Here is an 18,712-nt window from a genome sequence, read left to right as displayed (position 1 = left end):
AGATAATACACGATGATATGTAGAAAAAAGCCCTTACCCTAACTTGCTAAACTTGCCGTGGGCATTGCAATATCACGTCGCTCTAGCTTGTGATTGCTTCGAGAGTGGGGTTTAGACGTTGAGACACAACTTATCTAGTGTCTAAGTAGGTAGGTAGCTGTCTAGCACTAGTAACGGTTTGCATTTGCATTTACATACATACATTAGGTACATACATTACATTTGCATGTGTCTGTCGGTGAATGAATGCCATCAATGCCTGATCGATAGTTGCCCTAAAGTGGATTCGCCAAAGGACCAGAACCAGGTAGGTGGCTATCGGAAAGCGCATAACCCGCCTGCTGGAATTCAATTGGCATTGTTGAGCTTCTTAGAGCTTCTTAGAGTCGGGAGAATATCATCAATCAGAGCGAAGTCGATGTGGGGGAACGATCGCGTGGTGTAGTCGTTGTCGCCAATCAAGGAGATATATTGCCTTGACCGACTGCCATTTGTCCTTCGCCGATTCGGCTTGGTTGGCTCTTGACCGCCAGCGAAGACGTTTGACTCATAGGAGTTGACGTTGACACTCACTTAATCCTTCAAGACATATTAAGTAGTACCTATTTGTGGATATGAGTTGGGTAGAACTGGAAGGAAGACACGATGACGATGACGAGCCAAGGCGAAGCTCGACAACCGATCGTGACAATTCCGGAACATCTTTGAGTCAACCTTCAACTGTCAAGTATTGAATACCGACTAGGTAGGCAAGTAAGTATGGAACATGTACCCCACACAACAGCTACAGCTAAGTGCTGGGTACGGTATTCAAGGTATTATTATATTATCTTGTACAGTACTTCGGCTTAGCATCGTCTTAGTGTCATCTTACTAGGATTGGATTGTCAGATTATCAACGGCGTGGCGCCCATTATCCCACGCTAATTAGGAGCTTTATCGGAATCACAGCCTATTACGCGATGAAGCTTGCCCTTCATCAGATCAGCCCAAGGTCATCCGACTCAGCTTCCATATATAGGGGAATCCTTAAGGACGATACAGAGTACAGTCGGAGTAAACGCGGAGTCCATCTCGACTCGAGTGTGTGATGAGATAAGATGTGCGAATTCGATATTGGCGACGAGTTCTCGGAGCTCCCCCGCATGAAATATTCAAGCAAGGTTGTAATTTATTGCACATCTTATCGAATTTTCAGGGGATAGATATGGAATATGTAGGCTGACTTTGCAAGAACCGGAGTTGGCGGTCAATGCTCTTCAACTTATTAATTTCGACCGTCCGTGCGCTGCAGGCGAGGGGAAGGGGGATGAAATCGTCAGCGAGGTTTGAGATAGCTAGGTGCTGGGTACTAGGTATCTATTTGCTTGGGTATGCTCCTGATCGCGACATATCTACCCAGTATCTAATTTACTATCTAGTCGACTAGGTGGGGAACCCGTTCAGCCCGTCTGGACTATTTCTATTAGTCGATGGAGCGGAACGTAGCCGAAGCAAGATTCCCGTCTCTTTTCCATCCCGTCATGCCCGTCGCCTGCTTGGCTGCTAAGAGAGATGGCTTATTTTTTTGTGACTGTCATCCTAGACCGTCCAATGAGATATACCGTGCTTGATATTTCACATACCATGGCGTTGATCATAACTGGAATCCTGGGAACTAGTAACCAACGGCTGTAGGTCAATCGTATTTACTGTAAAACATTATGGGGTTGTAGTTGTAGTTGGTTGCTAGTCGTTGCCAGTCTTAGCCTCTTAGGTGACATGCTAGACGGGCTAGACGGGTTAGACGGGAGAAGGTTCACTTATATGTATGTACAAATCACGTTAGGAGTTCTCAGCCTGAGAAGAGTTTGCATTTTGCATTTTGCACTTTGCAGCCTTGCGAGTTACAATGATGTAGCGTGGTATCTGTCATTTCGCTTCTGAAGCTCTTGGTTACGTTATTGACAGGTTGATGTGGAGGGTCGATGGTATCTTAACTTCGATGGAACAGGGGGGATGAGGGAATGGGGGCAGAATAGGGAGAACATTCGATAAGTATCGGGGTTGCCCCTGGCTGACATCGTATCTTGGGGTATGACAATATGCAAGGGACTGTTAGGTGAGGAGTAGAATGCGTAATCGGCAAGCTTTCGAAATGAGGCTGCTATTTGATACTAGCAATTACCAAGTAGACTAACCTTCATTTTGCTTGTATATGCTTGTATGTAGGTCGCTGTCGTTGCGGCCTGCGGGGCCGTCATGAAATAGAAAAAAGTTCCTAATGCGCGACAGCTGCAACCCCCGAACCGATCCTAGGCCTTGGGTTGCACAGGGTGCTCTGGAATACGATCTCACTAATTGTGAGGCATTTCACATAGAGTATCGAGGATTCGTGCGAGTTTGGGAGTGGTAGCACAAACGCCCCCCGGCTTCGTCGGTGAGTGTCGGTTGAAGACCTAAAGCACTGGAGCCACTAAGCCGATGAAGATCTGCCCAAACTTCTATGTAAGTTCTGAGAAATGGTTGGGCTGTTTGAGGTGATAAGAGGTTTGATGTCGTCCCTCATCGGAACATGTACTGGTGACAAGACAACGCAATAGGCCAGAATCTGACTGTTTCCAATGTATTTTATATCATACTCCACCAAGCACCAAGCACATGTGAGTATGTATGCCATCCGCATTGCTTAAGGCATGTCTAAGATCATGCTTGAACCTACCTATTCAAGTATGTTTGGTATGCGTGTAGGGTATGTTCAGTCGCAACGAGGTAATATGCATACTTAGATCTGACTATTCTTTCCTAATCGAGCTCTGTAGCTTTGGTTCTAGATGCCACCAGCCTCAACTTTCCCCATTTCCCCATCTTCTAACCAACACGTACCTATTTCTATTTTAACGACATATATTTCGTACATTACCTACATATCGTCAGTTAGTAACTAGTATCGCCGGCACCGCATCATACGCCGTGCTCCCTTAGCTCTACAGGTATGTAAGTAGTTAATTAGTTCAAGGTTAAGCGCACAGGAAAAAAAGAAAGAAGAGCGCGTGTTACGGGTGAGGTAACGTGGATAAGCAGATAGGATGCTGGCACCCATCGGTGAGGAAGTGAGAGCCACGGCGTCCATGTGCGCCGTGCGTGGGATGATCATCATGGTGGGGTAGACGATGGCTTTTATGGTCAGTTCAAGCCTTAGAGCGCCTTAAAGCGCCCTATGAGTAACCCTTGAAGGCTTAGAGGGAAGGATTAATGTCCGATGGAGAACGGAAAGTGGAGAGAAAGACGGGGAAGAGAGAACGAATTATAACAAGAAAAAGTCCGTAAAATATATATTCATAATATATATTATGTGGAATGATATCCATGTATGTATGCAAATCTTGGTATTTTTAAGGTGTTTGTACAGTACATGGTCTTATTAGTTGATGTTGATGAGCATGAGGTTGATGTTGTGGTTGTGATTATGGTTATGGTTGTCTTCGTCGTTGTCTTTTTCTTTTTCTTTTTTTTTCTTGTCTCTTCAGGGGATAAACTGGGATAACTGGTCAACTAAAAAAGAAGAAGGCTGTTCATGTTAAATCGCTGTCAGCGACCCTTGCATCTATCTACCAACGAACTTCCTCGTCACTCTCTTTTGCCGCCGCGCCGAGCCTTAGTAAATGCATTATAGCCAATCATCCGTCCTGGCTTGATCCCCCCTTGCCGGCAACGGGCCAATCCTAGCTTGTAACCGCCCTTTCACCACAGTCGGCGCTACTGCGAGGAACGACGTTCGTCAACATCCATTCTCACTTGTCCATCGACTCCATGCTAATCCACTTACGGATTACCTTTTTACCCAACCACATGTCACAGCTACCATTCTCCTCAGCACTCTAAAAAATAGCCAAATGAATCTCCAGCAATCGTCAGGAACCTCCTATCTATTACTACGGAGAGTACTAGAGAGCTGGAGATGAACCAATTCATGCTCCCAAGCAACGCTGTCCAACGAAGGGCTAGTGGCCATTCTTAAACAGAATCATGCTACGCAATCATGTCCACACGCAGTGGTCAGCGTGGTTGTCCTCTACCAGTTATCCCGCCTCATTAGGTGCTAGCTGCGCCTTAAACCTCAAACCGCCCCCGAGCTTCCTTTGGAGAAAGCTGGGTCCCCAAAATCCAAGAATGGGAATTCCTGGAATAACCATAACCATGGGTTTCTTACCTTGTTACCAACGAGTCTGCAAGTACGCTTTTGATGCTTGGTAGAGAAGACGTAATACCCATGTGGCCAAAATGCCGCAGAGCTCATGCGACTGACACTTTTGGTGTTCATGTCGACGTTATACATATACATACCTGCCTATATATCTATTTCTAGCTATACTGCGCAAGTGGCGAAGCTAGACGAGCCTCAATGCACAAAGCAAAAGTGCAAGAATTAAAGGTGAGGCTAATTATACCAAATTATATACTATTACCAATTATATCGATGTCATGTACATCGCTCATGATGTACCTACTCTCAACTATTCCTAACTATTCCCTTCCGGTTCTCTCCCCCTGTCTTGCATGATCCATCGCACTACTGTATTGAGGACGATTCGATCACCTTTACCTTGCTACCCTGAACTGTACCCTGTCCACTCGGCAGGCGATGGCTGATCAGACCCCTGCGAGATGCTGCCAATGTATGTAGACCTGGGCTTAACCGGACCCGTATCCGCTCTAGATATGGCCGCTCGGTTCTTTACTACGTAGTATATGCGATCTGGGCCATTGAGAGCTCAGAACAACTCCTCTTTAGGCGCTGGACTTCTTGACAGGCGATACACGTTTTATTTGCTCTCGCACACCCCCCAAGCTTCGACCGACGAGCGCCTTTCTTTTTTTTCACTCCCTCGCCTCTTATTCATCGACGCAGTCGTCCTTTTCATGTATACACTATACACGGCCCCAGGACCTTTATGCATCAGACAGGCATATCTCCAACCCATTCTGATTCAAATATAGTGACACTGCCGCTACCGTAGCACCCTCCCACGAGGAAATAATCGGATTAACACGCCTCTGTGCTACATACCCGATTCTCTCACTCTCACTCACTCACCCTCTCCACCTCGCAGAACCTGCTCCCTCAAAAACAATTCTAACCTCTACAACCCGCTCTTCCCAACCTCGAGGGTCTACAAAGAAAGTCAGGAGCATCAGTACCCTTCCGAGCCGGCGCAACCATAGCAACGTGCTATCGTGGAACCCGACGCCATCCCTCGAGCTAATTGCGCATCTAGTTCTCGTAGAAAGATCGAAAACCCGATTTCATAGCTTTGGCACGAGGAAAAACGAGGAGAGAAAGAGGCCACTCATCCGGGAACGGGCAGGTTTTAGGTGTTGCGTGTGATGTTCGGGGGCCGAATTGTGTAGCGCCCCCGCTTGCTTGGAAACTGGGAGTATTATCTCGCGGATATACACGCAAGTCGAGGTCAGTTGTTCATCTGGGCACTTGAGTGTGTTCACTTCCAGTTCCGGTTTCCGGTTTCCGTCCAGTTGGCTCTTCTCGTTCTTGCGCACCGACATGATCTACAAGAGGGCCCGTCCCCAATTCGCTTCCCGCCTTAAGCGATGCTACCATGATATTAATACTCTTTCTAGGTGAATAGTACTACGATGTCGTCCTCGAGCTACCAGACGATGCCGCGGCATCGCAATGCCTCCACGAGCTCGGCCGGGCGCTCTTCAAGAAAGGGAAAGGTTCCCGCCGAGCCGAGAGACTTCACATCGTCGACTACCTTGGTCAGATACTTCGAGCCAACAGCGGCAACGGCTTCAATGCTGTTATATGGACGTGAGTAGGAGATGTTGTTTAAGAATTAACGAATTAAGAGTACGAATTGACTTCTTGCGAACAGAGGGTAACTCGGTAGTCGTTGCGCACCACGATAGCTTAACGATCGAGAGGCGATTCTCACGCCATTCCGCAGAAATTCATCTACTAGCCGTGGATACGCAAAGCGAGATTGGAGCGGGTCGATTGGTAGTGAGTTACGATGCGGACATGACCGCAATCGTTTGGGACTTGATGACAGGTGACGAAGTTGCTCGATTCGCTTCCTATGAAACTCTTACGTGCGCAGCTTGGATGCGGAACGGAAACGTCGCATTCGGTATGTCTCTCTCTCTCCGTGTTTCGCTGTTGATGAAGCTATCGTCAACCACATGCTAATATGATGGGTATAGGCAACACGCAAGGAAATGTCATTCTCTTTGAACCGACTACGTCTGAACATATTTCCGCACGAACCATTGACCAAATACCGATAACGGGTCTTGCTCCTGCGGCTGATTGTAGGACCTTTGCTATTGGGTAAGTTTTCGATAGTCTCGCCTCTCCTGAGTTTAGCCCCGTGTAACTATTAAAACGCCTTTTAACTAACGCCTCCTTAAGATATCAAAATGGATCGCTCCTTATTGCTACACTCCAGCCACGATTTACGATCCTGCACAATTTGAGCACGTCGAGGGCACCGTCGCCAATCGTGAACCTGGCATGGCATGCCTCGTCCTCTCGGCAGAAGTCGGACATGTTGGCTGTGCAGACCAACGATGGCGACCTCAGGGTCTGGAGCGTGGCGAAGTCGTTCAACAGCGAAGATCCTGCAAAGGTGGTCAGGATCTTAAAACGCACGGAGAATTACCAGAACGGACCCAACTGGATGGGTTGGTCTAAGAATGGTCGCATTATCCAGCATTCTGAAGGGTAAGGCCCACTCCACTCTCTATGCATGATCACAACTACGCGCGCGCCAAGTCTATATGCAATGCTGATGATATCATTGGTTATAGGGAGACCCTCTCGTGGGATGTTCGAACAAAACATGTCACCAAGGACAGCATCCCGACTCTAGAGCATGTCCGCGGCCTCGCCGTCTACGGCCCGGGTGCGTCATTGTTCACACTAGGGGCCAATAACACTGTCCAGCAGTTCGATCTAAATACGCCATCGATGATGGTCGCTAATGTCCAGCATCCGGCCAACCTTTTGCCACCGTCTCCTCCAGTCTCGATCGAGGAGCAACCCGAGCAGGGTGTCGTGATCATCGGTACTTCTGAATCAGACTCGTCGATCCCTATCAACCCTGAGATTTCCGAAAGTGACGATGATCACATGTCGCCGTTTGCGAGGCTCACCCGCGGTGCAGACTCGACCACTGACACGATCGAACAGGACAGGTACATGGCGCAGAGCCCGGTTTCTTCGAGGAGCCACTCAACTATTTCCAGGTCGTCTCACGGCTCCGGTGCACGGGGTCGATACCCAGCTTCGGTCATGTCACGTGGAATGACCGAGAACACGTACATCTCTGCCGGGTCATCCCTTAGGTCTTCGGCGATGCCTCCATATGGTGACAAGGACGCCTATTCGATCAGCAGCATCAGCTCCGCTTCGGTAACTTCGTCTTCACGATCTCATCGCCGGCCTTCACGACTAAGGAACGAGGTTCTACCCAGCCCCGAGGAATCCAAGGTCAACGACCTCTTCAAGTTCACCAGGAGCCGTCTTCATGACATCCCTTACAAGCACATGCCATTGGTTGACCAATCCCGTCTAACTAACGATGACCTCCGTCAACAGATGCTTAACATCATATTTGGGTGGAACGGGGAGATCGAAGATCTGATTCGCGATGAGATGTCCCGACATCCACTAGGTTCGCCAGGACGTATTCTTCTTGCGAAATGGCTTGGCGATATCGACGCGGATGTGATGACGGCTACATCCGAGAACATGACATCTTCGGACTGGATGTTGCTAGCTCTAAGTGGAATTGGTGGTCAAGCTTCTCAGCATAAGCTCGGACGTGCATACGTGCAACGTCTCTTGGAGAACGGTGATGTACACGCGGCAGCAACGATCATGATTGGAATGGGAGACCAGAACGATGCTATCGAGATCTACGTATCGCACAGGAAGTACATGGAAGCTCTTATCTTGCTCTGCCTCTTCTTCCCTGGCGTGTGGGAACGACAATCTCAGATTATCAAGAAATGGGGAGAATTCGCTATCCAGCACGGCCAACAGCAGCTGGCAATTCGATGGTAAGTCTGATCTAGAATCCCGAGATTATCAATTCATCACCGTACTGACAATTTGAGCAGCTTCGCTTGCACAGGAATGGAGTCAAGTGAGCCATGGACGTCGCCGTCTGCGGCGCAGCTAACTTTCCAATCCATGAACCCAAGCATCCCAGAAATTCTAAGCCCGCCCCTATCTCCTCCTGGCTTGAACCGTGGACCGCAGCGTAGCATCGCGAAGACGTCGGCATTAAAACTTATCACCTCTTTTGGCGACCCGGGAAAGAAATCGAAGTTCTTTGCAACTGGTGGTGATGGAGGTCAGACCCCCATTGCGGCGGGTGTCACGCCGATAGCCGAGTCTGCTGTTTCCCCTGGTGTACATGACCCTAGCACCGCATTCCTACGTCCCTCGCAACGAAGCGCCTTCAACACGCCTGCTACCGCGAAGCCTATTACCCCTGGTGGATTTGGACGACAGCGTCTTCCCTCAATAGGGGAGATCCCACATGATGCCCTTCCCCGCAACCTGAACAATGGTGATCTACCAACTCCTCCCAATGACCAGGTTCCTGAAATGGTCCAGGCCCAACGTGCTCACCACGCGCATAAGACTTCCACTGATGAACGATACGATACTGGGCTTTCCGTACCAAGAGCTTCCACCGCAAGCCCAATGATGATGAAGGACAACCACCGACGCAAGGAGGCACCACCACCGTCGCCATCCCCGCAGTCCCTTGCTGCATTGATGCAACAGGGTCGTTCGAGCCGCAACGGGGCTCGAGAGCGTAAGCCTGAGGGTATGGAATTGAGGCTCCACTCTATTGAGGCCGCCATGAACAGTGACGTAACCTCCCCAGAACAGTCAGTGGCATCATCTGCTCGATTTCATTGGCCAAGCCGTCGTCGTGGACCGGGTTCGATCGCAGGGTCCGTCACATCGAACTCCAGCGCAGGACGAAGTTACCGAACCGACCGGACTGGCAACGGAGGCCGTGGCTTAAACGAGTACATTCACAGCTTGGACACTGCATCCCACTACTCCAAGAAGCAACAAAGCCGCGAAAACAGCCGTACTCGCGAGGACAAGAATGGAAGAGGTCGTGAGAATAATCGTACCCCTCTCGATGGTGCGCGCGAGAGCTCGGAGGACAGAGGTAGGGGTATCTCCCGGAACTGGACGCCCAAGCCAGCTAAACGTTCGCCCACTTCTCCCGTGCCCATGTCTCCCGAAGATCTCATCAACCTGAGCACCCCAGGGCGGAACGAATCCGGATCTAATGAAGAGTTCGAATCTGGCGAGCCGACTACTGTTCGCAAGGCTAGCCAAGTTAGACGAACCTCGCCAAAGAACACCCGCATTTCCAGCCGTGCCTCGAGCCGCACCGGTCGCCAGAGGAGCCTAGAGCGGAGGCCTCCAGCGCTAACACTAGAACCTCGTGGTAGAAGCAAGAGCCGCGGCGATGGCTCCTTGATGAGGTCTCCATCATCGCCATTACCGATGTCGGCTCCTATGAAGTTCTACACGTCGGATGACGAGGAAGACTACCAAGCTGCCCTCGCAGCACAGGAGCAGTTCAGGAACAGGCATAACCGCAGCGGCAGCCAGAAGGATCCTTCTTCTCCAGCTGTCTCCCGAGCACGGGACCGTTCGCAGAGCCGTAGAAGAAACAAGACACCGGCAGAGCAAGAGGAGCCTCTACCCCTGGCCCCACCGGTGCCTAAGCAGAAGGTGCAGCTACAAATCCAGATCCAACAGCCGCAGCAGCAGCAGACAAGCGCTCCCCGAGCCGGAGACCTCAAGTTGATCTCGGCCGAGAGACAACTAAAGAAAGAGGCAGCGGCCCGCGAACTAGAAGAACGTCGCAAGTCCCTCGCGCGTCGTCCCTCGGCACCGCCAATTCCTCACCCGGATGAGTTATCCCCGATCGTGTCTCGCCCCCCGAGCGCATTCGAACTACCTCAGACGACTTTCGTGCCTCCTAGAGATATGCCAGCCAGAAGTCATACCGCGGACCCCCACAGGAGCTCCCACACGCGCAGCGGAACCGTTCCCATGATCGGTCTCCCAGCAACGCCCAAGGCCATGCGTCTCCAGTTCCAGTCTAACAAGCTCGATGTACCAGCGATCCCAGCCGCTTACAAGTCCTCGTCCGGGTCTTCGGGCCAGCCGTCTCCTGACCGGCCCCTCACAGGTAACAGCTCGCCGACCAAGTCTCCCAAGAAATCGCCAGGAAAGTCCCCCGAGAAGGAGTCCTCGCCACCCCTGACTCTTCTCCCTTCGACCGTCTACTCTCCCCCCGCGCGACCCAACATCCCGCGATGCATGTCCGCCCCTATCCCCGAGGAGCACCCGCCACACCTCTCCCACTCGGCCCACCAGGGGATGCAGGCCAGCAACCAGCCTCCCCGACGCGGGTCCATCACAGCGAGGAAGATGAGCGGCGATTCCAGCGCAGGATTGCCTGGTATCCAGGAGACTCTGGGAGCTGGCAGACACTCGAGGAGGACCTCGCGTGACGACCAGATCCCGCCTCCACCTCCACCCCCACCACCAGTCCTAAAGGAGCTTCAACATCTGGCTATTCCTCCTCCACCTCCTCCCGCGCCTCTCCCTGGTGCAAGGTCCAACGTGTACACCCAGCCGTCAGGCTCCGGAACCATCGAGATCGTGATGGACGAAGAGGAGCAGAGCGCGGTCCCAGCACCGATCATAATCCCCGAGCAGCCACCCATGCCAGCCTCTAGCCCTCCCGTGATATCGCCCGTCCGGGGCCACAGCCGCGGCGCAAGCTTCACCGACAACAGTCTCGCGGGACGAATCGGCCGCGTGACCGAGAAGATGCGGTCCGCGAGCCGTGGCCGAACAAACTCGATCCTCGGGAACAGGACGAAGTCGCCCGACACGACGAACATCCCGTACGAGAGCGTGCCGCCGCCGGTAAGCATGCACAACACCGGGTTCACGTCGCCCATCAGCCAGCAATCCGTCGAGCGCCACCCGCGCGAGGTCCGCGCCGCTTACCAGGAGCGCGAGTACGGCAGCGGGTTGCATGCTAGTGAGATGATCTAAGCCGTCGTTTTCACACCCACCTATATTATCTATTTCCTCTCCAATCAACCTACTACGAATTTGCATAACCGATCTTCTCTCCAGCCAACAAGCCTCGTTGTTCAACAGCTTGCCACATTTTCGATTTATCCACGACCGCATATCATGGTATTCTTCAGCATCCCAGCATCGCTTTTTTGCATGGCGCCGGCGTTTTTACATCATCTTCTTCCCTTCTCATCATCATTACTCATTCGTCTTCATATTCTCCTCATTGATACCACTTCTTCCTCTTTCTCGGAGTCCTTTTTTATTCCCAACGCCCGCCATTTTTACATTTATTTTTGCGCATGCGACGACTAGTATTCGAAACAAGCTTTGTATGGGATTGGATGGATGGATGGGAGGTTGTAACCCTAACAGACCTACATAATGAACGGGCAAGGAAGAATTGACGACAGACGTAATACCCTCAATACCCTGAATACCCACACAATACCCTTCCCTATTTCCCCATACCAAGCAAGAAACGATTCTTCTTCTCTTCTTCTTCTGAAACGACACTTTGTACACTTCTTCTAAACCGGGAAAAAAGACTCGTCTCACCCCCGATGTTACACCATCCTCCGACCGCGCGCGAGCGCCGTCGAGGAACCTCCACCTCTTTGAATTTTTCTATTTATCTATTTTTTGACCTTAACGACTTATGACCTTATCTACATTCGGGGGAAAGACGGGAAACAGAAAAACGGAAACCGTGAAAGAACCACCAATACCCTTTAGCTTGTTTGGATTTTTTGGAAAGCCCCCCCTTCCCCTTTCCTTCCGTGGTGAGACGGGAGAGAGGGGTAGGATGAAGAGGGGTTTGAATTTTTTGTATACAGAAACGTGACGGCAGCAGTTATATTATATGTGCGTGCGCGCGAAATTCTGACGATGATGACCTTTGGACGACGAGGAAAGGGGAGAGAGAGAAAGGGGGAGGTTGGGAAAATGGGTAACGAGATGAAGTTCCCAGAAGAGAAAAGTGGTAACGACAAGAATGGTGCTGCCTCACGGCATCTTTGTTCTTCGCTTCTTTAAACTTTACCTGCTGCTTTGGCTTGGTATAGCGATTAAGCCAGGCCCGAGTTTTTGGTAGCTTGGTTTCCCTTTTTTGACGAGTCTGTTATTATAGTATACCTTAGTCTTTGCGCATAGTCAATTAGGAGTTTATGGTGATTGTTCGGTTTCTATATTACTTTGATGTTGAATATGATGGCTGTGAATGCGAAGTTGAAAAGTAGGAGACGTAAGATTGGATGAGCGGTGGTGTTGCTATCGTCAATTCTTCAAAACAGTATTTTCAAGGTGATGGGTTCGAATGCGACTAGAAAACATCTTTTGCAGCCTCAAAAAGGGATTGTTACGATATCAGAGCATAGAAAAAAAATTTCGTGAACATTTGAAAGAAAAAACAAAAAATAATCGGAGTTGACATCTCCATCTCTTTCCGCTAGCCCAAATCCCCAAGCCAACGTTATCCACCACACCACGCGACGGGGGAGATACTCTGCAGAGTGAAACCTCCCTGAAGGTTACTCTCCATTTCCTAGGATCACCTAATCAACACTGGTTACCCAAGTGGATAGGTGGTCACCGCGGCGTTTGCAGTGGGCGTGGCTCGAGGGTTCTGATGGAATTGGGATTAGTGGAAGAAGAATTTCAAGCGCCTTCGCCAAATGACCATCACAGTCAAAGAAAAATGTTCAAACTTTACATTATAAGGGTACTCGCGGTAAAACTTCGGGTAATTTAGGTTCGGCACTTACAACCACCGATCGCAATATCGTATGAAGCTCCATGGCTTCAAAGATTCTGTCAGATACACTTTTCTCTCCTTGTATCTGTCACGTGGAATTAGGTATTTCAGGTGGTCTGTGCTGAATAGCTATCCTGTCTGTGCTTTGGAGATATTGTCAAAATCTGGTTACTCACGTGACCTCACTGAGACAAGAAGAACTTTTCCTAAGAGTTTCTGTTTGTAATAATAGAATCAGAAGAAGATACATCTTTGATCAATAATTGAATGCTTCAATCCAACAGATTCCATAGACAATCACCGAACTTTATAACATACGTGATAGTTCCAATTGTTACAATGAGCCAATGTCGTTAAGGCACACATATCATTACGATATTCCCATCTCTGATTCCAATTGGTATCCGACGATATCTCCATATCGTTCTTGTGCTACTTTTAACCAACGATAGCTATTCCTAACCAGCAACAATGTTAACGACGACGCCATACTTACGCATACGACGACCCTCCCCTACTACGGCCGAATTCGTTGTATCGACGCTACCTCCACCCACACTACCGCTGCGCATTACCCTCGCGGCCATCCACTTTCTGCGCCTCGTACTCAGTCTCGGCGTATTACTACTACTATACTCAGTCTGGACCCAAAGTCCGTACTCGACTCCGACAACAACCCTCGAGCAGATCTCGTCGTCAACCCCTCTATCAAGTTCACCACTCGACGTATCTACACCATCTGGCACCACTGCCACAATAGCGACTATCGATAACAACAACGATGCCTCCCCATTCCTAGCCACCATCCAACAAACCCTCCAAACCATCCTCCATTCCCGCATCGGCCAGCTCTGCAGCGCCCCCGCCGCCTCCCTACCCCCATGGATCACAGTCCTCTGCTCCTTCGCAACACTGTATCTGCTCTCCCTCCGCATCGGCGTCGAAGAGCGGCTGCTCGTCCTTCGCGGGCTAGGAATCCAAACCAGCTCAAGCGGCGAGACGATCTTCTCGCCCCTGAAAACACGTTTTATCCCAACCGACAAGATCCAGGATATCCTGATCAACGAAGCCTTCCGCGGCTTCGAGGTGCGGCATATACTAGTCGTGATCGTCGAGGGCGAAGAGCATCTCGTCGTCGTATTCCCGAAACTCCTTCCGCGCCCGCGTATCTTGGAGAAGGTCTGGAGGGGCGTGCGAGGGTGTCTGTACGAGCAGGAGGGTCGCAAGGTAGACGGCAAATTCTAGCAGTATGTGACGTCGGTGCGTAGCCCCGTGCAAAGAGATATTCATTGGAAGTCGGCATAGATAGAACGGCGTTTGGCGTGGAGTTTATTTGCTCATGAAATATGATACCCCGAAGGTGTTTTGTAGCTTATTTATGTATTCACGAGACAGTAATGTATTCGTTATGCCTTTCTCTCTACCCAACTGCCTCCTCTAGTACCACTTCCTCTATCGGCGGCGGCTCACTTATTTGCGCCGCAACCTGTGCTCTCCTCTCCACTGACCTCCTTACATTTGCTTCCTCCATCTCCGCTACGCTCGCATAACCTTTCTTCTTGGCTTCCTTGTCGAAAAGTTGCGCCGGTGACATGAGTCTGACCTTTTGCATTATCGGTTGATACTTGCCTACCAGGCGTTCCGTATTACCGCCTTCAAACGTCCTTGTGGTGGCTGAAAGCTGCATCCTTGCTCTTGGGTCTTTGCAGAGCGTGATATCTGCCTGGGAGGATACTACGTTCAACAGCTGGCTTGCCAGAAGTTCGTCGATCTTTCTCTCGCGCCAGTACGCCCACATGATGTTCATAAGACCCATCATCCCGTGCTGGTTTCCCGGGCTGTCGTCGCCTATATGCACCCAATTTAAAGCGTTCTCAGGCTTCTCGGTCCTAGGAAAGATGCAATCCCACAACACCAACGGTGTTTCCTCCGCGAGTATGTAAGTTGGTCTTCCTGGCACAGCCTCGATATCCAGAAGCTTGTCTACTATCGACGGATCTTCCAACCCCTGACCCACCAAGAATATTACGCCCGCCATGCACCGTATCTGATGCCACAGGAACGCCGTTCCCCGAACGTGTAGATAGTATACTTTCGGTAGTTTGCCTTGCAGCTCCAATCCCGAACTTGGATCAGGTCTAAAGTTGTCGCCATCCAAAAACGGAAGAGCAGTTCCGGAGTCTTTGACCTCTACTATATCACTCTCGAACACCTTTCTCTCAAAGTTCATGTTCGGTTTACACGAGTCGATCTTGCAAAAGTTGCGGAAGTCGTGAACGCCTTCAAATTTCTTAGCGGCCACCCGCATAGCCTCGATGTCCAGCCAGCCAGCTTTTATCTTCGTAGTTTTCGCGGTATCCGGGTTCTCCATACTCCGAGGCAACGGTGCGAACGCGGGCTGTGTGAAGAAGTATCGGTACTGTCTCTCTCGACAATCGTGTCTCGCAGAGAAGTCCGCAGGCGTCGTGGGACACCACGCCAGCATTTGAATATCCGGTGGTAGAAGCCTATTCAACATCTTGCAATACGGTAACTCATCCCGGAAGTCGTTGAATTCATGCTGTTCTTCTGCCTCTGATTCCTCCCCTTCGCCCCCCTCCACAGGTCCCTCCTTCTTCGGCAAAGGCCTATTACTCCTAACCCGAGCAACAATGACCTGGCCAAATGCACTCACGCCTTTATCCGTGCGCCCGCACTTCGAGTACTCCCAACTATCCCAGTTAACCACTTCCGGATTCTCAGGAAAGATAAGACAGGCCTTCACAAACGCCTTCCACAGCTCCTCCTCAATCGACGGGATATTAGCATGAAGCGAAAATTCAAATCCGCCATAGCGCTTGCCAAAGTACGCCAACTTGAAGGCGACGAGGCGCGTGGAGTACTTCGACGGATCGATCGTCTTTTTCTTCTCCGGGAGGGCTGGGACCTCCGGGGGCAGCGCCACACCTGCCGCAAGACTAGCTGCCTCTAGGGCTTGTATGCGTTTAATAAGCCCCTCCTTCGTCCATTTCTCGTACACGCTCTTCTTGCCCATCTCGGTTACGGGCGCAGCAAGTTCTGTAGAAAACCCGCGTCGGGCCACCCGACGGGAAGAAGAGGCAAATACGAGTCCTAGCGATGTCGCGAGACGCAGGCTATTGCATCTGCTGCTGATGGGTCTCATTCAACCCCCACTTCGGAATTTATATCTTGGCAGTATTTCTGTGTTGAAAGCTTGAGTTTGATGGGTGTATGTGCCTCGAATAAAAGATGAGTAAAAGTTGAATGTCAGTATAATGAGTAAAAAGTGGTGCTTATCGATAGCGCCGGTCACTAAAAAGCTGCTGTAGGTCAATTAATCCAGGACCCCAAGTCGCTTATATCTCATCTCCATCGCTTCATATCGACATGCTAAACCTGCTTCAATTACAAGACAGTTAAATTCAAAAGACAGTATAATATTTGTTGATGGATGAGGTGACAGTTAAAGTCCTCTTACTCGGGGATGATAAAGTAGGGAAAACCACATTTTTATCGTATGCAAACTTCACCATTATGTCCGTGGAAATTATCACTTTCACTAATAACTAGATTAGGCGAATTAGTCGTGGTAGTAATGGCCTCGAAGGTCATGCTACGATCACACTCTTACGAGACATAGACCAGCCCTTCATTTTCGAAATACGGAATCGCAGACGCACATATCGTCTTGAATTTTACGATACATCCTGTCCTGAAGATTGGCGGCTACTTAAACCAGACTTAGTCTTGATTTGCTATGATATCAGCCAGAGACTGAGTCTCATCAATATGCAGAGACTCGTGAGCATAATTCATCCCTTCATATAACTCTCCATTCTCTAATATCCCCCCTATAGTGGATTAAACAAGTCCACAGCACCTTCCAAACAAGCGACAGTCTCCCAATCATGGTCGTTGGCCTCAAGAGAGACTTAAGGTCCGAGACTGATCCAAACGGAATCATATACCCTCAAGAAGGATACAAAGTGTCGCAAGAGATGAGGGTAGATAAGTATGTCGAGTGTTCAGCCGTCACGGGTGAGCTTCTTAAGCTTGCCTTCGAAGAGATCTGTAATACCGCGGCGAAGACAGTGACTGCTGAAGGCGGGCAAAGCGAAGGCGGATGTGTAATATCGTAAAGTCCGAAATTGATCTCATACTCCAATCATTTCTGGTCCTTGAAGATAACGAGGGGCGCCATGTCGAATGTCACCACTTGTGGTATGACGGATATGTTCGATCACCTAAATGGATCGCCCAAAGTCTTTGAAGTCCCAATTTCCTTCTATTCTCAGCGATTTGATTATGAATATCCTCGCATATTCGTAAACCTCGACCCCAGAGATTCTAATGGCATGCATTCCGAGAGGTAACTTATTTGCCCAGAAATGACGCCAAGGCTGATCCCAAGATGTTTGTTATTTCGCATCATGACTCATTCAGTCGTTGAATCTGGAGTAAACACTGGTGGATTCTTTTGGAAATGACTTTATCGTTACTGATCCTCTGTGGTCTGCATAACATCATCTTCTGGAAATTGTCCGAGAATTTCAATGACAATATCGAGAATCTCTTGTTGCTGATCGGCATTGAAGCGGTCTTCCATATTCTCTATGATCACATTGAGGACTGCGACGTTGGTAGGGCGAATATTCAAGATCATGATACATTCGCCCTTGGAGATCTCGTATGGGCTTAATCTTTTTATGACCTCGGGGATTGCCTTGGTGCCATAGGGCAAAGGCTTCTGGCTCAAAGGAGCTGGTGAAGACTCGAAATACTGAAGGACCTATATTTGTTCGTTAGAATTGTGTTGACATAAATTATCGATAAGTGAAATTTTATCTTACCTCCTTACGAATTGTCTCAAGATTCGCTGGACCCTTGCGCTTTTGATCATTGTATTGCTTTGCTTGGTTGGTCAGAAAGGTGTAGACCTCGACATTCGTAAGCACGGCTTCCTGGGTATTTAATATCTTCATCGTAAAATTCGGATCCTGCACAACTTGGATGCAAGAGGTCTGGAAGGTCTGGAAATTGGATAGTAAACTAGAAATTATCGAATGCGAATTGAATGTTGAAAGGTGCTTGCCAACTAAATTTTTTATAGTTAAGCTACACATGGACCCTGCAACTAACGTCAAGATAGCATGTGGGGCAGTGGAGGTTCCGGGCTTTGGGGAGGTAGCGGCACCCGTAAATATGGTGGGGGCAATCTCGTCAGCTCTCCAGGGCTGCTTTTAATTTGTATCTAAATCATGACTTAAATTTTACCTCTACATCAACTACTACATGTACTTGAACAAATCGAAGTTGTCTTTATGGTCAATTATATGTATTCATCAGCTACCCTTTTCATCCTTATGCTTTGATTTTCCCGCTCTATCAAAACCAGCACTCCAAGATTCAAGCTCAGCTTTGACTTTCGTCTCCCTATCCGTTGGCGTTGTAGGCTTCTGGTTGCTCACTACTCTTTCGACCGCAGACGTTGGTGGTTTCCGTAGATATTGCTCCAAGTTGTAAGACGGATACGTAGTAGTTTTAGGCGCCCTATCATAGCGTTCTTAGCGTTCAGCACAGCTAAACCATATGCATCCATAAGTTAGAGCTTACTTACCTGCTGCTACTAGACACCATAGCTGGAAGGTTAGATCTCGTCGACATCAGGTAAGATTGTGTGGAATATTAAGATCATAATCATCGATATTGTTCAATGAACCCTCTTCCTGTAACCCCTCACCGCTCTTCGGTTATATATCATTGGATTTTCCATCATATTTCTAGCAGAAGCACAATGATTGTTCGTTTTGCTGTTT

The 18,712-nt window shown here is 49.4% G+C and overlaps 6 protein-coding genes across 6 annotated transcripts; 3 read left to right on the top strand and 3 right to left on the bottom strand.

Moving 5' to 3' along the window:
- Positions 1-5,634: 5,634 nt before the first annotated feature.
- Positions 5,635-11,116, top strand: GGS22DRAFT_188659 (uncharacterized protein; the record flags this gene model as incomplete). The annotated part of the gene is made up of 6 exons (XM_047964743.1): positions 5,635-5,812; positions 5,877-6,131; positions 6,205-6,331; positions 6,413-6,724; positions 6,811-8,064; positions 8,125-11,116. 6 exons carry the CDS (start codon positions 5,635-5,637, stop codon positions 11,114-11,116), a joined length of 5,118 nt encoding a protein of 1,705 aa, XP_047819204.1.
- Positions 11,117-13,134: 2,018 nt separating this feature from the next.
- GGS22DRAFT_163525 (GPI-GlcNAc transferase complex, PIG-H component-domain-containing protein) lies at positions 13,135-14,329 on the top strand. The gene has a single exon (XM_047961385.1). The coding sequence runs from the start codon at positions 13,368-13,370 to the stop codon at positions 14,139-14,141; it is 774 nt and encodes a 257-aa protein (XP_047819203.1). The 5' UTR covers positions 13,135-13,367; the 3' UTR covers positions 14,142-14,329.
- GGS22DRAFT_179885 (pseudouridine synthase) lies at positions 14,317-15,930 on the bottom strand (the record flags this gene model as incomplete). The annotated part of the gene is made up of 1 exon (XM_047963715.1): positions 14,317-15,930. One exon carries the CDS (start codon positions 15,928-15,930, stop codon positions 14,317-14,319), a length of 1,614 nt encoding a protein of 537 aa, XP_047819202.1.
- A 349-nt stretch (positions 15,931-16,279) lies between these two features.
- GGS22DRAFT_142793 (P-loop containing nucleoside triphosphate hydrolase protein) lies at positions 16,280-17,207 on the top strand. The gene is made up of 3 exons (XM_047958775.1): positions 16,280-16,411; positions 16,472-16,697; positions 16,754-17,207. Exons 1-3 carry the CDS (start codon positions 16,344-16,346, stop codon positions 17,033-17,035), a joined length of 576 nt encoding a protein of 191 aa, XP_047819201.1. The 5' UTR covers positions 16,280-16,343; the 3' UTR covers positions 17,036-17,207.
- A 123-nt stretch (positions 17,208-17,330) lies between these two features.
- GGS22DRAFT_142796 (HRDC-like protein) lies at positions 17,331-18,016 on the bottom strand. Its single transcript, XM_047958776.1, has 2 exons — positions 17,747-18,016; positions 17,331-17,685 (listed from the first exon to the last, which is right to left on the bottom strand). The coding sequence occupies exons 1-2, from the start codon at positions 17,876-17,878 to the stop codon at positions 17,392-17,394; spliced, it is 426 nt and encodes a 141-aa protein (XP_047819200.1). The 5' UTR covers positions 17,879-18,016; the 3' UTR covers positions 17,331-17,391.
- Positions 18,017-18,238: 222 nt separating this feature from the next.
- On the bottom strand, positions 18,239-18,681 carry GGS22DRAFT_200269 (uncharacterized protein; the record flags this gene model as incomplete). Its single annotated transcript, XM_047966411.1, has 2 exons — positions 18,514-18,681; positions 18,239-18,446 (listed from the first exon to the last, which is right to left on the bottom strand). Exons 1-2 carry the CDS (start codon positions 18,558-18,560, stop codon positions 18,239-18,241), a joined length of 255 nt encoding a protein of 84 aa, XP_047819199.1. The 5' UTR covers positions 18,561-18,681.
- Between the last annotated feature and the right edge of the window lie 31 nt (positions 18,682-18,712).

Source organism: Annulohypoxylon maeteangense (genome assembly GCF_022496945.1).
Source record: "Annulohypoxylon maeteangense strain CBS 123835 unplaced genomic scaffold GGS22scaffold_8, whole genome shotgun sequence".
NCBI lineage: Eukaryota > Fungi > Ascomycota > Sordariomycetes > Xylariales > Hypoxylaceae > Annulohypoxylon > Annulohypoxylon maeteangense.
Note: the sequence above shows the minus strand (reverse complement) of the source record. Positions and strands in the feature narration are given on the sequence as shown.